Source organism: Hyperoodon ampullatus (assembly GCF_949752795.1).
Source record: "Hyperoodon ampullatus genome assembly, chromosome: 15".
NCBI lineage: Eukaryota > Metazoa > Chordata > Mammalia > Artiodactyla > Ziphiidae > Hyperoodon > Hyperoodon ampullatus.
In genome coordinates, this window is record NC_136928.1 from 77,866,957 (window position 1) to 77,884,087 (window position 17,131).

The 17,131-nt window shown below is 37.7% G+C and overlaps 1 protein-coding gene across 3 annotated transcripts in view; it reads left to right on the forward strand.

The window, feature by feature from the left end:
• The window catches only part of NBAS (NBAS subunit of NRZ tethering complex), a gene marked incomplete at its 5' end in the record, with an annotated part of 354,840 nt that overhangs the window by 321,214 nt on the left and 16,495 nt on the right, over nucleotides 1-17,131 (forward strand). For all 3 annotated transcript variants that reach the window (XM_079721535.1, XM_079721536.1, XM_079721537.1), the window contains 2 exons: nucleotides 12,103-12,242; nucleotides 16,153-16,291. In XM_079721535.1, the coding sequence (XP_079577661.1) occupies nucleotides 12,103-12,242; nucleotides 16,153-16,291 (279 nt within the window). The remainder of the gene's footprint in view (nucleotides 1-12,102; nucleotides 12,243-16,152; nucleotides 16,292-17,131) is intronic.

The window sequence follows — 17,131 nt, forward strand, 5'->3', positions numbered from 1 at the left end:
TAGAAGATGAGGTTCCATGACCTACCCAGCTTGTGAGCCATAGAACTGGAGTTCAAATCCAGTCCTGTGTGATCTGGAAGCCTGTGTTCTTTTTGGCCCTGTAGTACTCCTCCTCCTATTGGCCAGGGGAATACATTGAGCAGGAACATCTCGGTAGCATGCTCTGCTGTCCTTTTCTCGTCCCACTGTCACTTTATGTGGATTGGATGTGACTAAGTGTGAGAAATCAGGAGTTTGATTCAGAGAACAGAAAACATTGCTTCATCTTTTAGCATTTTTCACTCTCTCAATACACAGCATTATATGTGTTAATTGCTGCTCAGTTAAAACATTTGGAAAAATGTGCCTAATAACTGCTGTTTGAACTATACACTATGTGAAATATTCATCGAAGATTCTTCAAGCGTAGATTATGCACCGTTCACTGTGCTACTCTCTGGGGTTAGAAAAAGAGACAAAGCAAGTGGTAGTAAAGCATTTGGGCTCTTCACCAGGTAGACCTGCATTCAAATCCCAGTTTCACCACTGACTAGCTCTGGGGACTTGAACAGTTACTGACCCTCTTACAACCTCAGTTTCCTCATGTGTAGAATGGGAATAATATGTGTGAGGGTTAAATGGAATCTCACGTGCAAAGCTCTGACTCCGGTCCAGGTAGATGGACGCTGTTGGTGTGAGGACTCCTATCCGATGGAGAATGTAGATTTGTGAACAAAGAAACAAATAAGTGCTTTGGTGCTGTGGTAAAAGTCTGCATGGTGCGTGGGCTCAGGAGGGCAGGTAGCTGTTCTGTCTGGAGGTGGTGAGGAAGACTGCTCTGAGGAGGGCATTCTTGACCTGAGTTCAGCACAGCTGGGTGTACAGTGTGGAAGCAGGAGCCACTGAGAGATGAAACTGGAGAGAAGCAGGTCAGACGGTGGAGACACCCCAGTGTCCTGCTCAGCTTTTACCTCAGTGACACTAAGGCCTCCAGGAAAATCGGTGCCCAAGAAGCAGCGTGATCAGATCCAGGCTTTAGGAGAAGCCCTCTGACCTCTGCGTGAACCCGGGACTGGAGGGGCACCAGTTAGGGGACAGAGGCTGTGGTCAAGTTGCCTGACCTTGGCCCTGAACTTTGTATCAGCTTCGAAGATGGAAGAGGAGAGAAAAGAGAGCTGAAGGAGTTTCTACCAGTGGACTCAGTGACTGCTTGGGTTCAGGGGATGAAACACGAGTCCAGTGCCTTTCTGATTTCTGCTAAAGTTACCGGGGAGGAAGTGGTGCTCCTTAACTAGCTAGGAAATACAGAAGAACCCGGTTTTGTGGAGAAAGACACGAAGTTCAGGGCTGTCAGTAGTGTGTTTTAAATTTCAACAGCACTTTTTGGGGGAGTGGGGGTGAAATAGGGAGGCCCTGTTTATCCCCTTCACGCAGGCAGATTGTCCTCATAGCCTTACGTGGGTCTTAGTTCACAGCGACCACCTCCTGGGAAATAAACTGGAGTTTAGTAAATGTCACTGCATGGGGACGGCTTTGACTCCATCACAGGGCACCCTTCTCCCGGGGTCTGCTCAGGTCCCAGTTGGCTTTGTTTATAGTGGGACAGTTATATCCAAGTGCCCTTTGCTTAGTAGCAGTCGTGCTCCCAAGGAGCTGCATTGCTGTTGTCTCTTCATTCCTCTAATGCATTAGAGGGAAAAGTTGAAGAAAAATAGGGGGAAAGAAGCAGGAAAAGTACAAGTGTTTGAATATCGGAGAGTGGTGCGGATATGAGGTAGTTGGACATAACTTCTCTAATTTTTTTAACTTTTCATTTTGAAAATTTTACATTTAATATCAAAAAAATTATGTCAACTATACAAAGAATTTTACACACTCTTCATGTAGGTTCACCACATATTACCATCTCAGATGACTACAGCTAACACTGATACAATACCTTATCTTTTTTACCCATCATTCAGATTTTGTCAGTCGGCCCACTGATGTTTTTTTCTGATCCGAGTCCAGTGCAGGTCACACGTTGCACTTAATGCCATGTCTCCTTAGGGTCCTGTAATCTGAAATAGTTCCTCATTTTTACCCCCTTTTATGACCTTGACATTTTTTGAAAAGCACTGGCCAATTATTTTGTAAAATGCCACTAAATTTGACTTTGTCTGAGTTTTGTTCGTGTATTCAAATTGTGCATTTTTGGTGAGAATACCACAGAAGTGATTTTGGGTGCTTCCCAGTACGTTATCTTAGGAGATATACGGTAATGTTGTGTTCCTTTACTGACAGTGTTCATTTTGATCACTTGATTGAGGTGGTGTCAACCATATTTCTTCTATATAAAATTATCTTTTTCCCCTTTGGGATTAATAAATGTCTTGTGTTGAGGTACTTTGAGATTGTGTAAGCACTGTTTCTCACCATACTTTCACCAGCTAATTTTAACATGCATTGATGACTGTTGCCTGAGTTAATGATCACTGTGGTGTCTCCCAAATGGTATTTTTTATCATTTGTTCTCCCCCGTATGTATTTATTCATTTACTCATTTATTTATTTATTTACATCACTACAAGCTCAAGGACTCTCATTTTGTTCTGTGGTTGTAATCTATTACTATCACCATTTTAATGCTTTGCTCAAATTATCTCAGATTTTGACCCCTGTGATATCATTATGAAACTGCTACAAATCATAATAACCCTTTTGATGGAAGTGATCTTATCGTTCCATTCAACACATGAGCAAATAGGCTCAGAGTAGTTAAGAAATCTTGATAGTACCTCTGCTAAAACATAGCAGAGTGATGTATAATAATGAACTACCAATACTGTGGCTGCCATAGTAGCTCAATGTTAACTCAATGTTAGATACCTGTACAGGTGTGTGTGTATGTATGTATATTGTCCTGTATTATGTTATATATTATATTATGTTATATTATTCTCAAAGTACCCTGATAGATTAGGTATTATTACCTTATTTTTACAAATGAAAACACTAAGGCTTGGTGAGGTGTTTTTACATGGTCACAGAGCTATGAGGTGGCAGGGCCAGTATTCCACCTGAGTCTGAATGATATACTACAATGAACGCATTTCCAGCTCCATGAATTATTCTATTAATACTTTATCAACATTAACTAAAAAACAAAGTCTGGCCTTAAAAAATTGGCTTGTGTAGTAGTTCTTTAAAGTAAACATGTGTATTTATGGAGACTCTTATGGCGTGATTGATTATTTGTCCTAGAGAAAAAATTTGTAAGGCAAATCTTATTTTAAAACAAAGTATTTCCCCCCTCTCATATATCTCATTTAAAAATGTTTTCATTAAATATTATATTTAGCCATGTGAAAATATGTATTATGTATTGAAGTTACAACAGAACTTCTGGGGAGTGATTATGGAATGCTTTATTGTGTAATTTCTATCTTTTGAGATACAATAAATTAAGTAGGCTGTAGAACATGGCTCATAAGTGTGGTTGCTAGCTTTTTGTGTATGTTTATGTATTTATGCACCCCACATACAGCCTCAAACATTTGGAAAACCCTTTGGAACTTAATTCTTTCATTGGGTTTCCCCCCATCCCAAGGGCATGTTTGCTGTGCCCTAGGAGAGACTTTTTATGGCAATTGAGAACCCTTTATTCTTGAGGAGTTCGCAGATATACAATGATATACAATATCATTTTCCTAATATACCTTAGGAGAGAAGCAGAGGCTAAATGTTTGTGCTCATCACCAGACCAAGAGGCAAAGGTGGGAAATAATTCAGTCTCTCATTTCTTTGTTCCTTATCAGTACACCCTCTCTTTGGTAGATATTCTTCCCTCCGAATGGGCTAGGGAAGGTTGTTTGAACCTTCAGGCTGTCTCAACAACACATTTTGCCTTTATTATAAGCAGTGCAAGATATAGTACTTATGAACTTCTCTCAGTAGCTACATCTATTCTTTAGTTCTCTGCCATAGAAATGGGAAGATCTCCTAGAAGATAGCTATCCTACTTTTAGTATTTAAGCTTTAGTCCTATTTCCACAATTTTATGTTTTCTATTTAATAAAACTTATAAATACTCAGAAATGGACATGATCATAATTTACGTTCTGTTTATATTCTCTTATTTAAGAATAATAATCAGTTACTATAATTAATAGTAATAATACTGTTTACTGAGTACTTATTGTGTGCCAGATACTGGTCTAAGCACTGCTGAGATTGGTGGGGTAGTCTAACAGCTTCTGACTAAGTCCAGCAGAAACTTATGACTTCTTTGTCTTCTAAAAATTTGACTTTCCTTCACCAGAGATCTTGATTAGACCCAGTGGACACTGTAACATACAAGGGTCTAGTATTCTAGAGATCATTTCTGTTACCTTTTCATATTTCTGTATATCTATTGAAGTAGGGATTTTTGTTTGTTATGTATTTTGAAGCCCTGTGTACAGAAAGCTCAGTCTGACTTCACTGTGTTCGTGAATGGAGTTGCACAATGCCTTGGTAACTTTAAATCAGGTGTCATCATATGAGCCTTTTAGAACAGCTCATAAACTCACATTCAAGATAGGAATATGGTGATTAATGATACTACTATCAGTAATAATCCTCTACATGTTGGTAATTTTTTTCTATTCATAAAGTACTTTCATATGCATTAATAACCTCGTTCATGTTGACAAATATCTGAAGATAAGGTAAGCTGCTATCAGTGCCTGTAGGAAGGTGCCGATTTCAGGAGAGGTGCCTCGGTTTAAGATAGTCATGTTCACTTTCAAGCAGCCGCAGAGGAATTGAAGGTTAAAGCTGTTCTCATCTGAGAATAAGTGACTCAGTCCACTTTTTCAAGGACAGTGACTCTATGTCTGATAAGGAGGCAGCAGCTGCTTGACAAATTGACTTACCTCAAGGGCTAAAGTCACCCAATTCAATGAGGAGAGAAACATCACTTTCAGAGACAGAAGGGAAAGAAATATTCTTATGTTTGAGGCACATTCGAATTTTGCCCTTTAAAATCCTGTGATATTTAGTTACTGGTGTCAGTATGGAGTCATCACCAACTCTACGGTGCCTATAAAATAGTGAACATTTTCACCCCCTGCTCACTGGGGAAGGGACAAAAGTGTTAAAACACATACATGTTCCTTTTGTTTTCACTGGGGAAAAGGACAGAATCAAAGTGCAGGAAAAAAAATAGCAATTTCTCTCCATTTTATTTTTACTGATCTTTGGAAGGCATGCTTAAGAGTCATTTCAAATACTTTAATTGTTGCACAAATAAATGAGATTTTAAAAAGAGATAAAAGTTACCCCATGATTCCATTATCCTAAAATAGCCATGTTTCTTTGTATTCTTTTTCTGTCCTGCCTAAACTATAGGCATAATTCTTGTTAGAAGAAACCATAACACACATCCAGCTTTCTGCTTTTTTATATCTAGTGTATTATATAGATGATAATGTAAATAATACTCATCATTTATCATGTGCCTACCATGTGCCAGCCTCTTGCTAGCTATCTTATTCATACCCTCTTATTTAATGTTCACAACCATGATATAAATATGAAGGATCTTCATCTTACAAAAGGGGAAATTAGCCTCAGGAAGGTCCAGTAATGTCTCCAAAATAAACATTTTTCTGTATTACTTTGACTTTACCAACACTATTTTAAAAGCTGCACGTTTAATGGAATTTCCCTTTATTATTTATTTTAGAGTCTCCTTATGGTAGTATGTTATGAAGTATGTTATGAACTCCTTATGAAGTATGTTGGAGCATTTGATAGCCACCTACAGTTAGTTTTTCCTCTCTTTTAAAGTACATTCTATAGTCATTTCATATTCTGTTTGGACACCGAAGTCATTTCTCTGTACCTCTTATACTTTTATGAAGTATATTTAGATGCTGGGAATATATATTTCAATACGGACTGCAGTACTTCTCAAAAAAGAGAGAATCTGATTCTTTCATAGGTCCACATTCATGCTCAGCCAGGTGCCTTGTTTTGGGGTATTTTAGGGAATTTTAGTTCCCATGATATTAATATAAATCACATGCTCTCACAACCTCTGTAAGCCTCTGAGATGTGTTTGCTTTAACTTTTATTGTCTCAGAGCAATAGTGCTCTTCCTAAATTTTTTTTTAGATAATTTGTCAGATTTATGACATAGTGATTTTCTTCAACTGAAAGTTGTTTAAAATTTTTTACCATTAATGAGCACTATAACTAGTTGTGATATGAAAATATATTGGGACAAAACCATCTTAGAGAAAGTAAGTAGATAACATCAATATTTTTATTATATTTTTTACCAAAAAATGTGTATTGATCATTTGCTGTGCTTCATGTTCCCTGCTGATCACTAGGATTTTAATTATAGCTGACTTTTTTAACACTGAAAATTTGAAGGCATTTTCATTAAAATTAAAACCAAAACAAGAATGCCCAATATCATTATTATTTTTCAGCATCCTAGTCAATGTAGTAAGACAAGAAACAGAAGTAGGAGCTGTAACTTTTTTAAAAGTCAAAATTACCATTATTGTAGATTGTATCATCCTAATTTCTGGAAACCCAAGAAAAATACTGAAAATGACTAGAAGTAATAAGTGGAACTTATTATAAGGGCTAAAATCAATGATAGAAGAATACATAGTATATGTGAAAATAACTCAAGTCACTGGTGTAGGGGCTTAGTATATATGGGTCTAATTATAAAGACATACCTTTTTAAACTTAGTGTGTCATCATTTTCTTAAATAAATTTTACAGTAAATATTACTCTTCAAAAGAAGAAGTATTAACTCTTTGATCATCTAGAAAACCATGTTTAGGAACCTTCACTTAATACTCTTTTCTAAAGAACAGAGTTTGGCATTAAGATAGACTAGTCTTGGACTCCTTCCCAGCAGGATGGGTTGTAAACATCTCAAAAAACTGCTGAGAGACAATTCTCCATGGATTTCTCACGTTTCTCCAAGTCTTATGAGCAGAGGCACTTTGCTTATCCCTGGATCTTCACGGTTTTGTCTTATGTTTTTTTTCCCTAAAGCTTTATAGTTTTACATTTAACATTTAATACATTTAAATCTCTTATCAACTTTGAGTAATTTTTGCATTAAGTGTAAGGTTTGGGTTGAGGTTTATTTCCCTTTTTTGCCTAGGGATATCCATTTCCTCCAGCACCATGTGTTGAAAACACTATCTGGCCTCCATTGTAGTGCTTATGCCCTTGGTCAAAAATAAGTTGGGCATATTCGCTGCTGGGTTCTCTGTTCTGTTCTTTTGATCTTTGTCTCTATCTTTCTACCAATACCACTTATCTTTCTTACTGTAGCTAAATAGTAAATCTCAATATCAAGTAGAGGTATTCCTCCCACTTTATTCTTCTTTGTCAAGGTAGTTTTAGCTATTCTAGGGAATGTCTTTCCATTTACATTTTATAAAAGCTTGTCTAAATCTACAAAAAACCATTCTGGGATTTTGATAGACATTGTATTAAACCTGTAGATCAGTTTAGAGAGAATTGACATCTTTACTAAGCTGAGTCTTTCCATCCATGAACACAGTGTATCTCTTCATTTATTGATTTCTTTCATCAGCATTTTATATTTTTTTAGGATATAGATCCTGAACATGTAAATTCTAAAATTTTCTTTGAAGCAATTATAAATGGTATTATGTTTTTATTGTCAGTTTTCACTTGTTCATTGTTAGTATATAGAAATGAGGTTGATTTTTCTGTGTTGATTTTGTCCTGTGCCTTTGCTGACTCATTCATTAGTACTAGGGGTTTTTTGGGGTTTTTTGGGGGTTTTTTTAGTAGATCTCTTGAATTTTCTATGTAGACAACCATGTTATCTGCAAATAGAATTTTATTTTTTTCTTTCTAATATGTATGCCTTTTATTTATTTTTCTTGCCTTGTTGCAGTGGCTAGAGCTCCTAGTATGATGCTAAATAAGAGTGGTAGGAGTGGACTTCCTTGTCTTGGAGTATAATGTGGAACTATCACTTCTGTTTGGGCCACTTTACCTTTCTGCTTTTAAATATCATTGCCTTGATTATCAATTGGTGTTATAATCTTTGCTTTAATCATCAAATATAATTTAGAAAATTTATATAAAAAAGGATAGTCTATTATATTTACCCACATTTCTGCTTTTTGTATTCTACATTCTTCCTTCTGATGTTCCAAAGCTCCTTCTTCTATCATTTCCTTTCTGTTTGAAGAGCTGCCTTTAGCTAGTCATTAAGATGAGGGCTGTTGGTAACAGATTCTTTTAGTTTTCCTTATCTGAAAATGTTTTTATTTTCCTTTTTTTCCTAAAGGGTAGTTTTTCTGTATATAGAATTTTCAATTGACAGTTCTTTTAACACTTGAAGAATATTGTGCCACTTCTTTCTGGCCTCCATGGTTTCAGATGATTAATCCAGTTATTCAAATTGTTGTTCTTTCTTAGGTAGTGTGTTATTCTGGCTGTTTTCAAGATATTTTCCCTTGTCTTTTGTTTTCAAGAGTTTAATTGGGTTGTGTCTTAGAATGGATTTCTTTGGACTTACCCTTTCTGGGGTTAGCTCAGCTTCTTGAACATGTAGATTCATATCTTCCACCAAATTTGAGAAATTGTTAGATATTATTTCTTAAAATACTCTTTCAGCTCCACTTTCTTTCTCCCTTTCTTCTGGAATTCTGAGAAATGACCTTACCTGGGATATCTTTTGTTTCTAGGTGAGGAGTCAGGAAACACTGGGTCTGAGTGTCTTCCTTCTGTTGGTGAAGGAACACAAGATATGCTCCTGCTGCATTGTTCCTCAAGTCCTAGGGTCCCAAACTAGTTTGCTTTCTTTTTTACCACCTTCAAGAGTTCTCCTTCGGTGTCTCATTATTTTCATAGTTTGTAGTTGTGCTTAGCAGAGAGGAGTAGGGAAAAATGGGTCAAAGCCATTTTGTCCAAGCTGGAAGTTCCTTGTATATGTTTATCTTTTATATTTCTTTATACAAAAATTCATTTTGAGTTTTAGTTACCAGAATTTATTTTTAAAGCCTTATAAACATGATGAACAAGATAAGCTTATGTTATTTTGGTAAGTTTTGATAAATTTAGTTATTTTAATATGTGGACACAAGTCCTAGATGAACACTTGTATATCGGAGTATATAATGATTATCCAACAAAGTATATTCTTTATCATGTGTTAAAAAAACGTGCTCAAGTTCATTTTTAGGCCCATTTTCTTCTCATATAAGGTAAAGCTTTTGTAGCTACAGCGATAGAATTTAAAACTGCTTTCTTAAGAGCTGAGAAATAACAATTTGATATCCTTTTTGATAACAAGGGAGTATGCAAGTGTCCATACACAAAATGGATAATTGTGTTAAGTTACTACATTTTTCACATTTGTATTTTAAACATGGATGTCAATGCTCTGAAAAATAAGTTACTAATAATTGAAATGATTAGTGAGGATTCAGGAGAAAATGTTTCCTGACAAAGCCATACTCTTACAATTCTGTGTACATGTGAGAAAGGCATTGTACAAAAAACTTATTAGCAAACACATTTTTTAAAATGGAAACTAATATTTGTACACTAATATAAAAACAAACAGAGAGAGATCTAATTTATAGTTTCTAGTTTCTCTTTCATTCCTTTATGATACAGTTCATGCCCTAAAAATTTACAAGCTATTATAGTTTCTGAAAAGAAAGAAATCTAAATGATATTGAAAACATGAATCACTTTTTCCTAACCTCTTCATTTTCATTATATGGCTGCATTTCATGTAAAGGAGAATCATCTTGTTATTAAAGATACTGCAGTTAATTAAAGAAACTGGAATATTGGCACTGCTGGGAGACATAGCATTCAATTGTTTAAAAAATATTTTCTTAAGCACAAAACCTTCTCTACAAATAAACTCAGATTATAACTCAGAAAGAAGAAAGCAGCCATTTACCCTGCTGCGGACCTCCAGTCACCTCCTTAGAACTTCTGGGACATCAGGGATTTTTGGAGCCCATTTTTCAGATGAGGAAAAATGAGACTCAAAACAAGGGACGTTATTGAAATCACATAGCTAACCACAAGGCATCATCGGTTGAAACATAATGTCAATACACATGCTACCTCTGGGTCTTTTTTAGTGATTTCCTTTTGGTGGGATCTTTTTTTTAAACCTTACATCTATCTCCAATAAAAAAGAACAGCCAAAAATTTATGCTAACTCCATGAATATTTAATATAATTCTGTGTTACAAGACTTTATAAATAAATTATCTTCATTCATTCATTTGTATATCCACTCATTATTTCATTCGTTCACTAAATAAGTACAGTGCATTTACTCTATATCAGGCATTATTTTACGTAGTGGGGATAAACCAGTGAACAAATAAGTTTCTGTTTTCTCAAACAAATATGCAATATGTCACATACTTGTAAGTGCTAAGAAGGAAAATAAAGCAAGGTGAGGGAGGTAGATAGGGGTGGGGGAATGCTGCTTTGGGAGGGCGGGTAGTTACGCAGTGTGTTCCCTGAAAAAGTGACATTTGAGAGATTTGAAAGAAATGAGAGAATGAGCTATGCAGGTATCTGAAGAAAGAATGTGCCAGGCAGAGGAAGCAGATCAAAGTTCCCCGGGAGTGATGAAAGCACAGAGCTCCTGGGAGGCCCCGAGGCTGGAGAGGAGTTGAAGGTGGTGAGGTCAGATAATGACAGAGGGATGTCTTGAGTTTGAGAGGGTTTGGGGTTTTTTTTAAACCTTTCTTTATAAATAGGCAAGAAAATATTGCCAAACTCCCAATTAGACCACTAATTTAAATAATTCAAACTTCTCTAGCTTACTGAGTCCTCTAGCTTCAGAACATCCTGATCTGAGTATAATTATATATCAGCTCTGCTGCTTGCTAGCCATGTTACCAGGACAGATAAGCCTGTTTCTTCATCTGTAAATTGAGGTTAATAATACCTGTGCAGTTCTCCATACAAAACTCTTGTAAGGATCAGCTAACTTACCGTATTATAAAATTATTTTAAAAACAAGAAAAAGCTTTTGGGTTATTATTCCGTGGAAGAATGACATGGGGCTTTAAGTCAGGTTTTGAAGGATCTGAATGGTCACTGTGTGAGCAAGACTCCACATGGTAATTACTAATAATTTCATTGTACATATCAACTTTTGTGAAAATGCAGAATTCATGGTATAACTTTTTCAGGTGACTGCTGGGGTCAGAGCCAGGGTGACCATTAAATCAAATGTTTTGGAAACATGCATTAGTATAGACAATTTAGCAAACATATAGGTAACCATCTATTCTCATTATTCTTTCAGAGTATCATCATCTGAGTCCAGATATAGAGAATCTATGTTGAGAAAGGCTAGGAAACAAGAGAACCAGCTTTTGGCTTACTTTTATATTTAAAACTGCTTTCTAACTTAAAAAAAGCAAACATTTTACTCACAGAGGTGTTGGAGATATGACTTGCTTGAGGACTGCCTCAATGTAAAAGAAGTATCATTTGGTTATTCAATGAGAGGAAAAATTAGTATTTTTAGTTGATAGACTTCTTTTGCATTCGAAATGGAGATGTGAATAAAAGTTATTTTACTTTGATTTATAGCAAAAAAAAATTCCATGTCAAATGTACTTTAGTAAAATCTTTACTTTCAAATTAGAGAAATTTTCTAGACAACGTGAAGATTTAGCAATAGTCATTCTAAAATGAAAATTAGCAATGCAGGATAATTTAAACTAAAAACATTGGCTAATGTTGAGTATGGTGAACTATTATAATTTCACATGAAACAGTTCAGTATTTTAACATAACATACATTGAATGCCAATAAGCCAGTTCTGTGGAAGTCTACTTGTTTGAATTTATTTTGCTAAAGAATGTTAAGAACCTTCCTGTGACTTCGTTCTAAACAATTTTTAACATAGATGTTTGAAGTTGGGTAAAACGTAGAGCTTTTGAAGGTTTTTTGGGGAGATGTTGTTGAATTTCCCCTTGACACACTGCAAAAGTTTCCGAAAGAGCATTTCATCAAAATAATCAAATTTGAATTTTTCTGGAAAGCAATTCCGTGGCCTTTGCTGTGGGTTTCAAGTGTGTGTTCCGCCTTCCAGGTGGACGTAACTGACACGGAGGATGAAGAGAAGCGCTATTCGCTGTTTGTGGAGCTCCTGGAGGCCAGTCACCGCGAGGTCGAGTTCCAGCACCTGGTTTTGCTCCTGCAGGCTTGGCCGCCTGTGAAAGGGGAATATACGTGAGTATTAACATAAAAGTAGACTTCTATTTGTCTAGACTCTAGGTTTAAAAAATCACTACCTTCAGGGTTCCCTGGTGGCGCAGTGGTTGAGAGTCCGCCTGCCGATGCAGGGGATGCGGGTTCGTGCCCCGGTCCGGGAAGATCCCACATGCCGCAGAGCGGCTGGACCCGTGAGCCATGGCCGCTGAGCCTGCACGTCTGGAACCTGTGCTCCGCGACGGGAGAGGCCACAGCAGTGAGAGGCCCGCGTACCGCAAAAAAAAAAAAAAAAAAAAAAATCACTACCTTCAGAAGAGCCAATGAAAGAAATATATAAAATCAGTATAAACCTTTAGATGAGATTAGAATTGTTTTTCTTGAAATATCACAGTTTCTTTCCATTTCTCCTTACCCCTAAAGCCAAATATTTTATTCAGAAATAGAGACAATGCTTGATAATAACATCTGATTTAGGATGTCAGCAAAATAATTGTGAGCCAGTATTTTCACCAGGAAATGTTTTGATGCTCTTTTAACACGGCTTACAATGCTAACTTGAGAATCCATGGGGAATTAATTGATAATTTCCGTTTATTGAGAACACACAGTGTTATGTGCAGTTGACATACACCATCAAATCACACAGCAAAGCTGCATGGGGAGGTGATGTTATCTAATTTTACAGATGAGAACACGGAAGCTCAGAAGTTAAACAGCTTCAAGCAGCACCTGGCCCTGAGGTGGAGGAGACGGAGTTCCAACAGCTGCTGGAACCTCCACAGCCCGTGCTGATCCTCTGTGTCAGGCTGAGGTTGCAGCCGCCACTAGAGCTGCCCCGGTAGTCACAGAGTCCCTGTGCTGCCAGCCAAGGAGTCCTTTGGAAGAAGTTTGCTCTGAGCACATATGCCGTCTGTCAAGAACTGCTGCTCCTCTTGGGCAAAAAACAAGAGCATCCGTGCTTCTGTGGCGAATGTCTTGGAGGCCAGGACTCATCTTGCTCTTCCTGCGTCAGCCAGCACTTTGTGCACCCAGACCACTACATGTCTCCACACCTCAGATGTTAAAAGAAGGATGTTTTCTCGAAAATAAAATGATTCCGTGAGCAGTTTAGGAGCGCTAGGGAACATCTGGGCAAGCCTCTTTACCTTTACCCTCAGACAAGACCGTTAGGAATTCCTGACGCAAACCAAGGAGAGGGGCCTTTTGGTTTGGTTTGGTTTTTTAACCAAGTGTTTTCAGAAAGGCAAGAAGCGTCTCTTAGATCTCAAGCACCTGTGGCAGCGATGGCGTGCTGATGTCTGTGCCTGAGCATAGGTTCTTACCTTCACTCCGGGAAACCGTGCAGTGCAAGTTCCCACATCATAAAAGCCTTAGTTTCACTTGTGACAGTACCTTGAAACAGCATTTCCATTTGGTTCCCAATTATCTTGGCAGAGCTGCCTCAGGACCTGAGGGTGCTTGTTAAAAACAGAGTCCCATGCTTGGCTCGCCGAGTCCGACTCTCGGTACCGGGGCCCGGGCCTCAGTTTCTAAACAGCTCCTAGGAGATGATAACGGGAAATAGATGTGGGCCCCACTAATTACATTGTCAGTAATGCTTCCCTTTTTTAGAAGATCATGAGAGTTGAATTACAGATTTCTTCATACACTCGAAATGGATCTCTGAGTCTAAAGAGCATTTTTCAAATTGAGAGTATGATACTTCTGGTGGATTAGTTAACTGTGGTTCTACAGTTTCTTTTACTTTTGGAACACTGACCATTGTAAATCACTCACTTAGCCACAAGAAGCAAACTCAGCTTACTTAAAACACTTACTGCATTTAAAACATTTAATGCATTTGTAGACAAAAAGATACTCATTTTCAAACATATATTCTTGCTTTTGTAGTCCTGTGTGAAATTTGTAAGTTGCTAATAACCTGTGTTTTACAGACTTCCTTTATGAAATCATTAGCATCAGAACCAAGCATTACCAGTCCACTTAACCCTCTTACCAGCTATGTCTCCTCTACCTAAGAGATAACCAGTTATACATACATATTTGACTTAATAATAAGTCAAATCAAGTCCATTTCTGCTTCTTTCCTGGCTCAAATTGGTGTTTTAACACAGGAGAACGTATGAGGGAACACTTAAAACAGGTCCTTAAAAGTACTTGTGGATACCTTTTTCCCCCAGACAATCCAACGTATGACTCCAGCACTTCCAAAACAACCAGAAAAGGGGAGGGGAGTGGGGAGGGAAGGATAGTGTGGCAATGACTGAATGTTGCCAGTCAACATGGTAAAGTTAAAAATTTGATTTTCAAGAAGTTTGCTTGATCCACATGACTGCTAATTTACTGGTACCAACTTTGGATTTTTGGTTTTAGTCCCTTGTAAGAACATGTATAGAAAGCACAATAGATTTGCATTAGGGAAGATCCGTAGTTTTCCTCCAGTGTATCACAGCTGGCTGGTGTAAAATACATTTTTTTAAACTTTTTATTTTATATTGGAGTATAGTTGATTAATAATGCTGTGATAGTTTAAGGCATACAGCAAAATGATCCAGTTATACATATACATCTATCCTTTTTCAAATTCTTTTCCCATTTAGGTTGTTACATAATACTGAGCAGAGTTCCCTGTGCTCTACAGTAGGTCCTTGTTGGTTATCCATTTTAAATACAGCAGTGTAAATCTAAAAAGACATGGTACAGATGAACTTATTTACAAAACAGAAACAGACTCACAGACCTAGAGAACAAACTTATGGTTACCAGGGGGGAAGGGTAGGGGGAAGGGATAGTTTAGGGAGTTTGGGATTGACCTGTACACACTGGAAAATATGTTTTGATAGTTGTTGTAAAAGCCACTGGGATGCATTGTGCAATTCTACTTCAGGGAGGTGGCCTGTTAGGGAAAACCCCAGGAGAACTGCATCCAGACTTTAAAGAGGAAAGCAGAGGGCGAGTCCTCTAGCGTACAAAGACTCATCCGTCAACCAGATGCTCTCTGAGCTTTGTTTGTACCTTGAAATAAGCAGCATTCGTTGTCCTCACAAGTTGTTAGTTTGAGCTGAGACACAAAGGCTTTGCCAAGGGCTACTATTCTGAGTCCCCTTATTGTTGCACTTGGTGTTTTTCTCAGGCACAAGGAATGAAATTCTTTCAAGGGAGGGACCATCCTTTGGTATTCGGTGGCTAGAAGCTAGAGCTGTGCTAATGAGACCACAGACTCTTAATAAAGAGTAAAATTATTGTAAAATGTTGTAAGTAAAACCAGTACCCAAGAATGACCCAAGAATGCATGTACCTTTCACTTGTCTCTTGAAATATAAATCGTGATGTTTTTATGAAGTCAGGGTAGCGGCTGCCAGAGAAGGGAAACAAAAGGCAAACTTTTGTGCTCTTGTGTCTCAGAAATAAGAGAAGTAAATAGTGAGATGTGCCTGCTATTGAGAATGATAGTTCACAATGACAAACGTCATTCATTAAGCAATGCAAGCCTGCTAGGAAAACATTAAATTGCCTTTTCACAGTGAAAAGAACCCAGGCCCAGAAAGGTTGGGTGGCCTCCCCAGAACCATACAATTAGGCGGAAAGTGTATAAGTCACTTCTGTGACTCGCGCAAGCAGTCAGGGAGCCAGAATGTCAGCCTGAATTGCTGGGCTTCAAAGCAGTCTGTGCTGGTTGGCGTCCACCCACTGGCTCCATGCTGCTGGAGCACTTGTCCATACCACAGCAAGCTCTTTCCCCTCTGTGGTCTGGTATCTTTTCTCCAAGATAGACGTGAAGGAACACATCATGCAGATTATGATTGCAATTTGCCAAAAGCATTTTACTTGAAAAAGTGGGATTTCTTTTCTATTTTAAAATTTCTTATCATGATTGTTATAAGTTTCGTCGTTTCCCATGCCTTGCATTTTTCTCCCTTCGAACCAGCATAACCAATAATCCGTGGGTGAGACTGGCTACAGTGATGCTAACCAGATGTACGGTGGAGAACAAGGAAGTGCTGGGGAATGAAGTTTTGAAAATCTGCCGCTCTTTATATAACACCGAACAGATGCTCCCTGCAGAGGTGAGTGGGTATTTCAAGTGGCTTTCCTGGGGGATATCCCTTTCCTTTTCCCAGCTCTTTGGTATAAACGATACCAGTGATTGTACTTGGGGAACGTTTAGCTTAAGTTATCGGTAGGTAAAGTAAAGCCTGTAATTTGTGACCGATCAAATGAAGAAAAGCAGGGCTAAAAGGATTCTTTGAGGTCATTTTCTCTTTGTTGGAGCTCTGAAGCATTTTTCCTTTTACAAGTCCCAGAGTAGAACCCAGTTTTCTGGTTTTTTTGGGTGCCCTTTTATGTCTAACTCAAGTTTCTGTTCTAAGAGGTCACGGTAGCTCAAGTGTCCTGTCTGGCTGACCCGGCCAGTTGGTAACATAGCAGCTACCTTAGCACTCCTCGGCAGGTAACCAGCCACTCTGATTTTCACATACTTTTTTTGACATCATTGTAATAAGATTGCATAACCACAATATTTATTCTCTGTAAACGTGGTAAAAACTCAGCCACCTCCATGTTGACCTTGTTCTCTATTTGATCCCATAATATGACTGTCCCAGAGATATTTGTGTAATACATATATTCTAAAATAAGCACATATTAACTACAGCCCCCTGCTGTGGATCTGACCTCAGCAATGTATTGTTTGAGCAATTTACATGTCTTAAATTTAAGCCTTTGGATAATGGCACTAAACTGATTAATTGGTTTTTGAGTTTCTACCACATAGCAGATAAACTTGAAAATAAAATTGTAAATATGATTCTTTGAATCTTCATTGTCATCACTCAAGGAAAATATTCTCTTTATGAATGGAATTTAATGAATTGTTTTCTGAATGAAGGACTGGCTAAGTGTTTTTT